General features: G+C 36.5%; 1 protein-coding gene across 2 annotated transcripts in view; it reads left to right on the top strand.

Moving 5' to 3' along the window:
- Window positions 1–14,399, top strand: part of tnr (tenascin R (restrictin, janusin)) — a 95,800-nt gene that overhangs the window by 73,965 nt on the left and 7,436 nt on the right. For both annotated transcript variants that reach the window (XM_087810789.1, XM_087810790.1), the window contains exons 22-25: window positions 1,976–2,127; window positions 2,194–2,290; window positions 11,018–11,179; window positions 11,619–11,782. In XM_087810789.1, coding sequence (XP_087666915.1) covers window positions 1,976–2,127; window positions 2,194–2,290; window positions 11,018–11,179; window positions 11,619–11,782 — 575 coding nt within the window. The remainder of the gene's footprint in view (window positions 1–1,975; window positions 2,128–2,193; window positions 2,291–11,017; window positions 11,180–11,618; window positions 11,783–14,399) is intronic.

Here is a 14,399-nt window from a genome sequence, read left to right on the forward strand (position 1 = left end):
CCGTTTAATACATCTGGACAAAATGCACTGGTATGAGCTTCAACATTGCTGGAGATTATATTTTAAATATATTTTCAATTCATGAAAATAATGTACATTTTGAGCTCTTTGGATTATTGTGAACTAGAGTTTCAGACGTTACTTTTTAGAAGTATGGTAGCTGCTGAGGAGAATAAACCGAGGAGTTTACAAGTTAAATACACTAGAGACATTCTTTAATTCTTCATTTTTAATACACATTGGTATATACATTCTTGGAATACTATTATAGCTGTCAGAACTACAGAGGAATTACACTACTCAACAGTACAAATATTCCGCTTTGGGTCTCAACTGATTTGATTTTCTGTTTTATTTGTTTTATCGTGCATATTTAGAGAATCAGACGGCTTTGCAATGCACCAGTGTGTCAATTATGTTTCCCCCTCCAGGCCAGTAAAAGATCCTGCTCAACATGGAAAATCTTTTATCTAATGATGTCCTTGAAACAAACGTTTTCTTCATTTATTTATTTACTTAAAGATGAGGTCGGGGATCTGGAAGACTTTTGTTGGATCTCTTAATCTGCTTGTCATAATAAATTAAATGTTGTGACACAAAACTGTATCATTTCAGTCACCAGTGGAAATGTCTTACTGTGAATTTCAGCAATTATTATCAATAAGAACATTTAAGATTCTCACAGTTAAATACTCTTATACATGGTAATATTTTTGTCAAGATGATGCATTTCTCACAAGCAATGTATGCAATGTAATGTTGTTTTTTGGGGGAAATTATTATTATTAATTTGTGCTTTCAATTTATATTCATCAATAAATATATAAACTAGGAAAGTGACAAAATATGTATACACTTATCAATAACTCTTAATTACTTACTTATATATTGCTATTTTTTCTCCAAAATACTGTATCAATAATGAACAGCTCTGTATTGTTTTTTGTTAATTTATTTTTATCTAATTTTTATGGTCAACCAATAAATAAATTGTACAACAAATTAAATCATTAGATTTTATTTTTTTAATTCACAGTCTTTTCTGTTTCTCAATTAAACTTCCGGTCACTAGATGGCAGCAGTCATAACATCTTCTGCAGCCGAAGCAACGATAAAATCTTGCGAGATCCCCTCAACGACTGAGGACGAGAGGATACAGCAGACTCCAGTTGAAAGCTGATGTTTTGGCGTATTTTGGTTTAAAAACAAATCAAAGCAGTTATTACTTTGTCAAGAGTGATGTTGTCTGTAAATACGTCAGAGTCAAGAACTTGGACAATAATAATATAAAATATATTTCCTACAGTATTGAAATGTATTGTGTCGTTGCCCCTGTATCGTGTATTATCGTATCGCCCCTTTATTGCTTACACACCTTAATTGTTGTAGCTTTTTATACATCATAATTATTAATAAGGAGTCTTCAATTAAATAGTGTTTTTAAGATACACAAAAACTTGCGTAACTCAAGATTAGTCGCCAGCAGGATTCCAACCTGCCACCGCCTTGCTGTGAGGTTGCAGCAGAACTACGGTGCTGCAGCACAAAGTGAACTCTTGCTGGGAGCGTTTGTTGTTTCTGGGTCACTGTCAAATCAGGTTCCAGTCAACAAGCATCTTCTTCTTAGCTAGCGCCCGCAAAAGTACCTGTCTGTCTGAGTTGGTCACAGGAGGGAGCTTCTTTAGATCTCTAGCAACCATTCATAAATGATATTCAGTTGCCATTAAGTTTAAAACCTCATTCCTGAAGAAGAAATAAGAGACTATTAAATGCCTCCGTGCCTCCTGTTTGACTTGTATGTTTATCATTCTTGTTATTAGGCTTTAATTATGCTATTGTAGTTTCATTTTGGATCATAATTAATATATTTTCATGAATTTAAATACATGTACACAAGTGTACTACCAAAATAAAAGTTATTCCCTCACTTGTCATTTGAAAGCAAAGAGAATTCACATCCTCTGCTCGTCTTCAGGGTCTCGTCTGTTCGCGACGCCTCAGAACTGTGCTCAGCACCTGCTGAACGGAGAAACGATGAGCGGCGTCTACACCATCTACATCAACCGGGACCCGGGCCAGGGGATCCAGGTCTACTGTGACATGACGACCGACGACGGAGGGTGGATTGTGAGTCACCAACAACGATGGTTTAAAGCTGCCCCAGACTCCTGACACTTCTGTCCTTGTCTATAGATCTTCCAGCGGCGCCAGAACGGCCTCACTGACTTCTCCCGGAAGTGGAGCGACTACAGGGTCGGTTTTGGGAATCTGGAGGATGAATTCTGGCTCGGTAAGACACTTTAATGTCATTGTGTATTATTTAGTTTCAATAGGGGATCAGGAGTCATCGCTGATACAACTCATGCCAACTATGACACTCAATTTTCTGACACTGAAACCTGCCATTTTTAAACTGAGAGTTCCATCTAGTGGCCCTTTAAAAGTATGACACTGAATCATGATTCAGCTCAACAACTGATGCTGCATCATGAGGCCTCATCACAAATATATACAGTTATACACTCTTATACATGGATATATTTTTCCATGATATTGAATTGTTATCCTACTTCACTATATATATATATATATGTTTTTGGCTTTCAAACAATTTAAATTACTAAATATATATTTACTATGGGTGTCGATGGGTGTCAAAATATTGATACATTTACACTTACTCAAAAATATTCGTTGCCACGAACAAAATACACATGTAATATCTCTCTGACAAATCGTAGAAATACGAAGGTAGTACATTCTGCAGAATAAACTCTCTGGTGTCTAATATTTTCGAGAGTTGGAGTTAGTTATTCTTCAATGTTTAGTTATTCCTCAAAACATTGTCTCTTATTGTGGCTAATGCCAAACTATATAAATGTCAACATCACAATAGTTTCTAGAACAATCATTTAAAAAGGACAATAACTAGTCGGGGTTCTAACCTGGGATTTCGGGTCTGAAGCCATGACTTTTCTTCTTTTTTTTTTTACCATGTCTGGTGCTCCGTACATTTCAATAAATTGTATATAAAATGTTATAATTTGATTTTGTTTAATTTTAATTTCCAATTATTTGCAAAATTTCACGACATTTCTGTTTTAAAATAAAACTTCTGGCTGCTAGATGGCAGCAGTCATAATATCCTCTGCAGCTAAAGGAACAATAGAAATACTGCAAGATCTAGACTGACTGAGCACGAGAGGATACAGTCGACTCCAGCAGCTTTTAAAGCTGATATATGGCATATTCTGATTCATAAACAGATAAAAAGAAGTTATGACTGCGTGGTCTGCAAATTCTGCAACACCAGAGTCAAGTACTCGGACAATACTACAAATATATCATTCCTAAAGTATTGCAATATATCTATGACCATGTATCGTGAAACGTATCGTATCGCCAGGTTCTCGCCAATACACAGCCCTATTACATTTAGCTTTTTTTCTACTCGTACAGTTTGAATGTAAAGTTCTGGCAATAAACAAAAATGGCGGTTGGATTGATACCTGCCCTCCCTTTAAACCCATATAAACAAGTCATTGTGCTCCCTGGTTTCCATAAAGGAGAATGTGTTGTGTTGATCCTGAAGGCTGCATCACTCGCTTTAACAACACACTACTTCCCTGATTTAATGGTCCAATCAATAGATAGTCAAAGCTCCTGCTCGCTCTGAATAGATACATCTATTTTATGGCGGGAAAAGATGTTTCAAATGTCTTGCGAGGGCAATAAAACGTCAGGGAGTTTCTTTTGCATTAAGATGTAGAACCCTGCTGAGAAATATTTCTGTATTCGTTTTCTTCTCTCCTCTAGCAGTGTAGTCGCGGAGATTCATGACTGGACTTCCTAAGCTTCTCTCTCTTGAAAAGTGCTTTATAATTGTAGTGTAAGCTGGACTTTTCATGGCAGACTAATCTCGTTGATCTTTTTCCTTTGCTCGTTTTGATTTATCATGAAATAATTCATTTCAACGTTGAAGAATTAAATGGTTCTTTAATCAGTCTGTATTTGTAATTTAAATACAGTTTGATATATTCATAATCTTTGCATGTGTTTGTAGGTTGTTTTCTTGTGTGTGTATGTTTTGTAGGTGTTGTTTATGTTTTGTAAAAGTGTGTGTGGTCAGCATGCATGTGTGTTTCCATATTCAGTGTGTGTATGCGTGTGTTTTTCTATGTGTGTATGTTTTGTAGGTGTGTGTTTTTGTTTTTGTTTGAGCGCATATATTTGTGTTTTTTTTACTATTGGTTTGTGTATTTGTCCGTGTGTATGTTTGTGTGTTTTTGTATGTATGAGCTTGTATCTGTGTGCAAGTGTTTTATATTTGTGTGTAGGTGTGTGTGTGCATATTTGTATGTGTTTGCATGTATAGGTGTGTGCTTATTTATTTGTTTTTGGGGTTACCTCTTTTTCTATGTGTTTGCATGTATGTTTGTGTGCTTGTGTACATGCGTGAGTTTTTGCATGTGTTTGTGTTTTTGCAGGTGTGTGTTTTTGTATATGTGTTTGTGCTAGATATGTTTTTGTAAATGTGTACGTGCGTGTGTGTATGTATGCGTTTGTTTATAGGGGTGTGCATGTGTGTGTGAGCATGTGTGCATGTGTGTGTTTGTGTGTGTGTTTAATGCTTTGTTGTAACCATGTAAGTGAGGCGATGCTCCATTAGAGACGAAGCGTTACATTAGCAGGCTTACACCGCCACACAACATATCACAGTATAATCAGCACAATAGCTGGAGATGTTCCCTCTTAATCTCTTTCCGAAGCTTTATTTAAACACACTTTATAGTAGTGTGGTCTTAAGCTGAGCATGAAATCAGCTTTAGTGCTTGTGTACAACACCTCAGGGAGGACGTATAAATGTAAGGCTTTATTATTTTATCACAGTAGGGGATGTTGGCGCAACAGTGTCTCCTTTGTGTGTTGCGTTGATGGTCACCGCAGTTGTGTAGCTGCAGCTTTGTTCCCTGAAATTACACGCGTAAATCCATCATGCTGGTGGAGACGAGTCATCGGGGACTCTCTGAGAAAAGGTTTTCTTTTATTTGTGACAATTGTAGAGGAGAAAGAGAATCACAGAAATGGTGTGGTGTTGAGGACAAGTCAGACGTGGGCGACTATGAAATTAAAAGTATAATAAAAAGTAAAATGAAATTCTTAAAACTGTGGTATTATGAAACACTGTTTTAAACTTTGTTATGTTGTTTTGTTGTAACACATAATCATTTATTTAAACTTTTTCTACTAAGCACAATGTTGGCAATATTGACCCCAGAGTAGGCAATTACAAAACCTTTCAGGAAAGCTTTTGTTTTAAAGATCCAATCCACAGGATATTAGAGATATTTCTGGCTCCCCCTTGAGTCGGGAAAGTACAACTGCAATGTCTTAAATTCTCTTTTCATCCAATTACCTCGTTTGTGAATGATTACAAAACAACAAAGTATCTTGTAGTTTATCTTCCTTGTAAGTTCAATCAAATCTCAGTACTTAGTATTAGAATTATGTCCTCGACCCACTGCTGTGTTGTGGTGGTCACATGACACAAAGACACTCAGGGCAGAATATCAAGACAAAGTTGCGTTAAAGCGTTTTTCTTTTTTTTTTTTAGTTAAAGTCCCATTAAAGTAGAATTATTCATGTGAATTCATTGTTTTTGAGTCAAGTTTCATGTATTTTGCTAGTACTGAATGGAACAGGGAGTATAATCAATGGTGGTTAGAAGCCATACAAGTGACTGACGACATATTTAAAAATGTAGATAGATCTACAGAACACAAGTAACATTTCATTGAAGTTATGTTAATCATGTTTTGCAACTGAAATTATTTTGTGACTGCTGCCATCTAGCGGCTGGAAGGGTAATCGCAACACAAAAATTAGCATTGAAATATTTGCATGTTAATTGTAAAAAATAAAAATAAATAAAATATAATAGTTTTACTTTACAAACAGTTTTTTTTAAATATTAACCATACAATAACTATAATTAATAATTTAATATGATTTGATAGCAAAATAATATCAATATAGTATTGTGATAGAGAAATGTAAAACTATATGTTATAGTTTGTTTTTTTTCTCAAATATTTCCAGGTCAGGTCACACAAGAAATATATTTTATTTAATTTTACACAAATCCTGTATAACATTTTTTTTTTTAAATGCCATGGTATAGTGCAATGCATTTATGTTTTCATAGAAACATAAAAAAAATAAAAATAAACCAAAGCAAGTGATACAAGCTGCTGCTTAAATTCGCATCAGCTTCATCATTACATAACCACCTTAGCAGATGTATAGATGCAGGAGTTCCACTCAAAAGTTTGACCTCAAAATCTAGTAAAAACATGCAAAGAGACAATCAAAAGCAGGACATTTTTAAGTTCAATTTTTCAACTTGTTAAAGTATAAATTTTAACTACTTGGCCACAACAAAATACTCTGTGTGTTTTGCTGCATCAAGGTTACGATAAACTCCAACTGAAGCCGAAAAAGTGAGTCCTGGGAAGCTAAGGATTGTTTTGTTGCTCTTTGAAAGTCAAGATGTCTTAGAAAACACAGCAATAAGCTGCTGTGGCCACTGAGAAAATATCCACAGCCTTTCAGCTTGCAGCGAAATATTTCATAAAAAAAAGAGTGGAGCTCTTTCTACAAGATTTCCTCTGACCTGTTTCCTTCAGCTGAATCAGCAATAATCTTGCCCTTCTCCTCTCCCGGACAAATAGAACATCAGGTCACCTCTTTCTGGAAGGTCTGGCTTTACTTTTTAGACCCCCCCACCCTCCTTCCCTGCTAGCCTTCCTCCCCTCCGACACTCTCCTCTCTGTATAAAAGCAGCTTAATGTCACCTCGGGGTGTTGAGCTAGTCTTTGCTCCTGTAAGAGCTGCTCCACACGGGGCCGCATGAAAAGTGAGCAGCGAACACGAAGCATCCGTGTACAAGATGTCGCGCCGGTCGCATGTGTTCTCGCAAAAAATAGCTGTTGTTGCGCCAGGTATTGTGTGGAGGCTCGCTAAGGTCGTTCAGGGAATGATATCAAAGTTTGACATTTTTAAGTTTCACTTGAAGGTGTCACGATTAAATGAATGGTTCGACCTTGTTGGAGTGAAAAGTAAGGTTTTGAATATGTTTTCCCTTTTTGCGCACTAGGGTTTTCCATTTCCACTTCTGTTCAAACGGCCGATAGCAACCAGACTTTTACACATTCTGTCCTCGCCAACTGTTATTGTAGGCAGGCATGATGGGAAGATTGAACTGACGCTCCCATAGCAGTGGGAATTTAACTTCAAAAAAAAAATCTCTTATTTAGAATGTTTTTTCAAATTACTTTTTTTCCCCGTTTTTTTTAATGAGTAGAATTACACCCCTGTTGTGAAGAAGGAAGTGTTTTGAACCAGACACCAATACAACAAGAGCATTTATCTTGATGCAAATACATTTATATTATGCTAAGAACAAAGGAGTTATGTTACGTTTGCAGTTACACTAATCTGACTCATGGGGGAGACAGAAACAATAATTAAGAACTGACATATTGCTGCTTTAAGGAAGATAAAAGCAAAAACTGACACATGTGTGGTATTTTTTTGGAAAGGTTCTGCAAAATTTCAGTGATATAAAACTTAATATATGTTTTATATATATATTTATTGTCTGCTTTACATTATATTTTTAAACTGTTCAAATATGCAAAGCTAATACCCATCAAAGTATAACAAATTGACACCATGATTTAAAAGGCTTTTATGAATAGTTATTGTTAGTTGTTTTTATTTACAAACATCTTTCATGACTTTACCTATGAGAGCCTTCCCCTGCAGTGCATCACTGAGTATAACTGTGAGTATAACCCACAAAGGACAGCTAAAAATAGGTGTCACTCAACTGTGAAATGTGTCTTTTCAAACACATCATGACCGCAAGGCCTGTACTAGCTATTCCTGTAAAATATCAAAGTGTTATTTCCTGGGCTTTATTGCAGAGCTGTAAAGTGTTAAGAGCATCTGTTGTTGAGAAAATATACTTTAATTATCCAAGTTATTGTTTTTAGTTTATAGCGGTTGAACTTTTTTAATATTATTTTCGCATACTGCTGCCAAAGAGAGGATTCTGGAGATTCTGAAGTCAGCATTAAAAAAATATGTAACCCATTTATTATAATATTGTATGTTTCTTTGCATTATGTTTTGTGACCCTGGTCTCCAAAAGCGCTATATAAATAAATATTACTTACTTACTTATAATATTGTATGTTTCTTTGCATCATGTTTGTCTGAAAGAAGCCCATATATGTGTGTAATAATCAGTTGTTATTTCAACATTTAATTAGAGATGGATTAAGACGGAAGAAGATGTATTTGTTCAGCTGCTCTGGGAACACAAAACATCTTATTGAGAAATGTCTGTAGAGATTAACCAGTTACATAAAAAGACTTGAAACCAGGAATTGACAGTCCTTGTTAGTGATGGCCTTTATTTAAAGGACAAGCAGACAGATTTTGACATTGAAACTAATGTGAAGCTTTAAAAATATTTTAAACTTAGCCGATAGCCATAAATCCATGCAGTTACCTAAAAAACAAACTGAGGAAAATCATAAGAATAATTTCACTTTTTGCATGTCATGCTAGCATGTTAGCCCTAACAGAAGTTCTGGCTTTATATTAAGAAATGTTTTTGTTGAGCATGAAGGTGTTTTTTTCTCTTAATTAAGCCACTGTATTTTCTTTTGTTTTATTATTATATCTACGCATTTAGTTTAACTTTGAAGTCCAAATCTCACTCTGTAAAGTAATTAAGTAATATTTCTAGAGCGCTTTTCTAGACCAGGGTCACAAAGGGCTTAAACAATCAATACGATACCCAATAAAATAAAACTTTATTATTGACAAAATAGAAGAAGAAAAACGTGCATTCATACATACAAGTTACAAAGCAGCCGTCACATAAAGATAAAAGAACATTATTTTGAGAAGAAAACAATGAATAAAAAATGTATAAAAATATGTATTGCTTATTAACTATTTAATTATATACAATTTACAAAAATACTTGAATACAAAATAATACACGGATACATTTAGTTAAAAAACATTTTAAAAATCCCCCAAAAATTATATTTTCATTTCATTTTTAGACCGTATTGGATCATTTCACCCGGGCTCTGTTTTGTACAGTAATGTGATATTTGAATGACACAATCTGGGTTAAATATATTTATCGAGCACTCTAAAATGATAGTCACATTTCCTTGTCAAAGCCAACGGCGTTCCACAGATGGTCACAACTCTGACAGCCATTAAACCCTCCACCAGTGGTATGTTAAACAGCCGTCCAGAGAGTCCAGCCATTAACTTTGTCACCGCCGTCCACAGCCGACAAAGACCATCCATCGCACAGCGTGAAAGCATAAACATGCCCAACTGCCCAGCGTTGTTAAAAAATAAAAACGGAATCAAGCTTTTATCATTTCAGTTATAGCTTAAAACGACCATTTTTATAGCTGTTGTAGAGCAGTGGAGTCCTGCCGAGCACAGGATGAGTTTCATGATGGAATAACAGAGAGAAATCATCGCAGCTGCGATCATTATCTCGTCCACCCCTCCTCTCTTTCATTCCTGCTCGTGTTTCCCGAGTAAGTGTCGGTAATGGGCAGATGATAATATTAGACGTATAATATTACACCGCTGTAACAGTGGCGCGTTTTAATCACCGCACATTCGCGCAGAGTTGTGAGCCGCTATTAATCCAGCCAAGGTTGTTACCATCGCCGAGGCTGGATCTTATCACTGATGAGCAATAATGACTCTCGCACAGCGTTTTGTCATCTCACTTGTCGCACCCTCCATTTCATACGCCCTCGATGGCTTGTTCACGTTTATCAGCGGCAGGAAAGTTATTTTCTCAACCTGCGGAAAGCTCTCTGAGGACTGGAACAACTGACGGGTCTGTTGGAGGTTGCACAGAGATCCTCGGAGATACCGAAGAAAGTCCTAATCTCTGATGTCAGCTGTCGGGACTTGGGCTATCTTCTACACTGGAGATTGAGGGCGAAGCGAGTGTGTGAAGAGAAAAAAAAAAAGCTACAACTTGAGGCTGCAACTTTCACAATTTAGTCTAAAAGAAAAGTAGGAAAAACAAAAAAAGGATAAACAGACTCTTAAATCTCACAATAGAAGATGATTTACCGCCGCAAGTTCAATTTCACGACTTGTTCTCTTCGACACTTCACGGATAAATCCCCAGATTCTCAAACTTGAGGCTGTTTGAATCATACAGTCAGTTTCTATGGCTTTAAACATAAAGTTGCTTCTCATTCCTGATAGAAACAATATTTTTTGGATGCCATTACAGTGATGGTTCACCCAAAATTCAAGCTTTACAAGTTTTCTACTCACTCTCATCTCAACTAACCGTTGCGAGTAATTGGTTCTTGAGACTTTTAGAGAAAAATGTATGTTCATTTTAATGTATTGACTGGAGCCCAGTTGTTCAAAAAAGATGCACTTAAAAACATCCAAATACCTCCATGGTGCTCGTCTGTAACATCTTGTATTGAAGCCTCAAAGAGACTAATTGCTCTGTAAAAACTTAAATAAGTCAGGATTTTATGGGGGGGGGGTTTCGGGAGCTACAATCCTTACAGCTTCTGCCTCATTAAAACACATTGCAAGTGTCAGTACGCTCATGGCCTGGTAGCTTTCGCTTAAAATATTCTTATTTAAGTTTCTTCGATACAAGATGGACATTACAGACAAGCACTTTGAAGGTATTTGGATGTTTTTAAGTGAGCAAGATAACTGAGCACTAGTTGCTACATTAAAATAGACAGGTTTTCCTATAACTCTACAAAGAGACGGATTCATCCGAAAATAATCCCAACCCTTAGTTCATCCGAAATGTACTCGTATTCCACTCACCATCATGTTGTCTATCACTTTAAATAACCGTATAATAATGTTAGCGTGCACAGCTAATGTGCGTCAATAATGGGTTGTTTCTGTCTTCCAGGTCTGGACAACATCCAGAGAATCGCGGCTCAGGGTCGATACGAGCTGAGGATCGACATGAAGGACGGGCAGGAGTCGGTTTATGCGAATTACGACAAATTCTCCATCGGGGACTCCAGAAACCTGTACAAGCTGCGGATAGGAGAGTACAACGGCACCGCCGGTATGTTCGGCGTCGGTTCGGCGCTCATATGGAGTGAATGACGGGAGTTCAATCATGTTTAATCAGCAGTGGAAACTTAAGAATTTATGTCTGCTTTGTAATCTGTCAAACTGCCCTTTTTTTTCCATCAACTTTCTCTCCACTTGCCATATGTTTCCTCTCCATCTCTCCTTCTCCTGGGCGTCTGAGATCTCTCTTTTTCATAATTTCTGACTCTCATCCTCTTCCCTCGCCGTCTGTCAACACCACCATATGCCAGAATTACCTGTCATCTCCTCCTGTTCGTAATTATATTCTCCCTTCCAAAATAAATCCAGCCAGTCTTCAGCTGCTGACTGACTTCCTTCCACTCATGTCTCGCCTCATCGTCCACTTTTAGTGTGGTTATCAGGATCCAGCCAGATGCCGGCGTGATAACTTTTTCCCTCTCCTCACTCAGGCGACTCTCTGAGCTACCACCAGGGGCGCCCCTTCTCCACGAAAGACCGGGACAACGACATCGCCGTCACCAACTGTGCCTTGTCCTACAAGGGCGCCTGGTGGTACAAGAACTGCCATCGCGCCAACCTCAACGGCAAGTACGGAGAGTCCAGACACAGTCAGGTGAGTCTCCCCGCATTACAATTATACTGCTTTTATACTGCATTTAATTTTTTGATGGAAATGAAAAATAAGAAATGAAATGCCTAAATGTATTCCTGAATACAATTACAGGATATTAAAACAATATTATTGCATACTTGAAGTAGTTTCTTTATAATTCACACTATATTTCCCCTAAATACCTTCAGTTATTTGTCATGTATAACAATAACTTGTCGCTTCGAATTCCTTTTCTTTTTTCACCTGATATGGTTGCTCTACGGTTATTTATCAATATATTTGAAAACTTAAATGCTACAATTTTGGTAAATGAATACATCCAGGTGATATATATATGTCACAGTACAGATTGGAATCCTAATAGTACAGATTGGAATCCTGCTACTGAACTGGGATCCTAATGTTGATATGGGTTAGGCTAAGGGTTAGGGTTAGGTTTTGGTTTCGAATCCGAATTAGAATTGGAGATTGTCCTGGTAGAATTTCCGTTTTGTCCTAGGACAGATTAGAATTCCAATATTCAGATCCCAATTCAGTAAGAGGATTCCAATCTCTCCTAGTAGAGATTTGAATTCACTAGTAGAATCTGGAATCCTACTAGTACAGATTGTATTATTGATTATTACCTTCTGAATATGTGTTTTGTTTTGAGTGAAATTAGCGTGAATAAGTGTTAATGCTACAATAGAGTGACTTGGCTCATTATTATTTTGAGCTCTGTAGCTCAAATATTAAGTAAGTTACAGCCTTTTAAAAGTCACAAGACATCCAACGTTTTTGACCATTTTTCAGCCTTTAGCAGTCGTGTTGCTCAAAAGAATGAAGCTAGCACACTTTTAAGTCCTGCATGCATGTTTAACTGACCATAAATATTTCAAACTAAATTTCATGGCCTTTGCATTTATTTATTTTTTAATATTTTTGCAATGTGTTTTATAAAAAATCCCCGGTCAACATCGGGTCCATCAATTAGTTTGATTATGTAATAAAGTTAAAACAGATTTCATGAAGAAAATAATAAAATTTACAAAATTTACAGTGAAAACAAACAAACAACAAAATATAAATCAAATTTGGATCAAAGACATGCAGGAATAGCTGCTGATAGACTTACAGTTTTGACAAGAAGATCTAAGGAAATTATTTCTGGAAATGTCACTAGATTTCAGAAGGAAGAGTAAGAGTGAATTGGAGAAAAGGCTTGTTGTGTGGCACTTAACCTTATTCAAAAATAAGATTTTTTTTTTTAATCAAAGTCAGAAACATTTAGGTCTCTTCCTGGTTTTAGAGGAAGTATGTACTGTTTGCATGATCCTTAAATGTGTCACTTTAATGTTTAATTATGTGGTAAGATCAAGTCATTCTCTCACTGATCGTGTAACTGTTTCATACGCTCATAATTTGTTTATAAACTGCTGGTTTCGCGAGTGAGAAGAACTTGACTTTTACTTACTCTGAGACACCGAGACTGGTTCCTGTGGGATCCTCCGGCACTTGTCGTGGAATTGAGGCTCTTACTTTGTATGATTCGGTGATTCGCGTTGTCAAGTGCTGCGGTGGGAAAGGAGTTTTGACATGCAGCATTAAACATCTACTCCAGAGGGAGAAACAAAAACTAAACGACGACATAAATCAAGTGTTGACCTTTTTTCAGCTTCAATTTATCCACCAAACCATCAGTTGGAGCCCTTAGATTGTTGTTGATTATGGTCTAACGTAGAATCTTTGGAGAACATACAATCTGCTTAAATGTACTTGAATTTGCTTAAAAACAAATGCATATATATTGAGAAATATAAAGTTTAAAAACAAGAATACCATCATCTGTCATGCAGATTTTTTTTTTCTTCCTCCCCCGAAACATTGTCAGCGGTGGCACCGGGACTCAGATGTTGAGTCATCTTCTCCTGTGAAGGTGTTGATTAAAAGACACTCGACAAATCCTCACTGCAACATCTCCAGCACTGTTACAGGAAGATGAAGACTTCTTGTGGATTCTTTTTTCGAGCCTCCCCCTTGTTGTTGAGGAGAATAAACTATTTATTTCAGGAAAAAGAAGATTAATAATGAAGACGGTGATGGTGGAGGCGCTGCAGCTGCAGCTTAAATTATTTTTTGCTTGTTGTTTTAACCCTAAAAAAACTGCTTGTGAATGACGTTTGTGATTTATAATTTTGTTTTCATTTGACTTTGAGCAAAAAAAACAACTATTTAATCAATTAAAAAGATAATGTCAGGACACTGTGATTGATGCAATACATGGTAATGGTTTGATGAAGCTTCACAAAGCGGTGTCATGTTGTTTAGAGGTCAGTAGGTGGCGCCATCAGTTTGAAAATAATTTGATGTTTCATTAAAACAGTAGTTCAAAACAAAGGAAAATGGTGCAGAGACCGCCATCTAGTGAATGACACTGCTTCATGAAGCTTCATCAGACCATCACTACTACAAACTCTCAAGCTTAAATATGATTTTAGAGTTTTAACTTTTTTATATATGTCTCCTAAACAAAGCAATTAATAATCTAAAGTACTTTGACTTAAAGCTCTGGAGAAACTCAACACAATATACTCAAGAACCAACACGACGTTCTTCATTCACTCCATGGACGATAGCG

Source organism: Callionymus lyra, chromosome 16 (genome assembly GCF_982586985.1).
Source record: "Callionymus lyra chromosome 16, fCalLyr1.hap1.1, whole genome shotgun sequence".
NCBI lineage: Eukaryota > Metazoa > Chordata > Actinopteri > Syngnathiformes > Callionymidae > Callionymus > Callionymus lyra.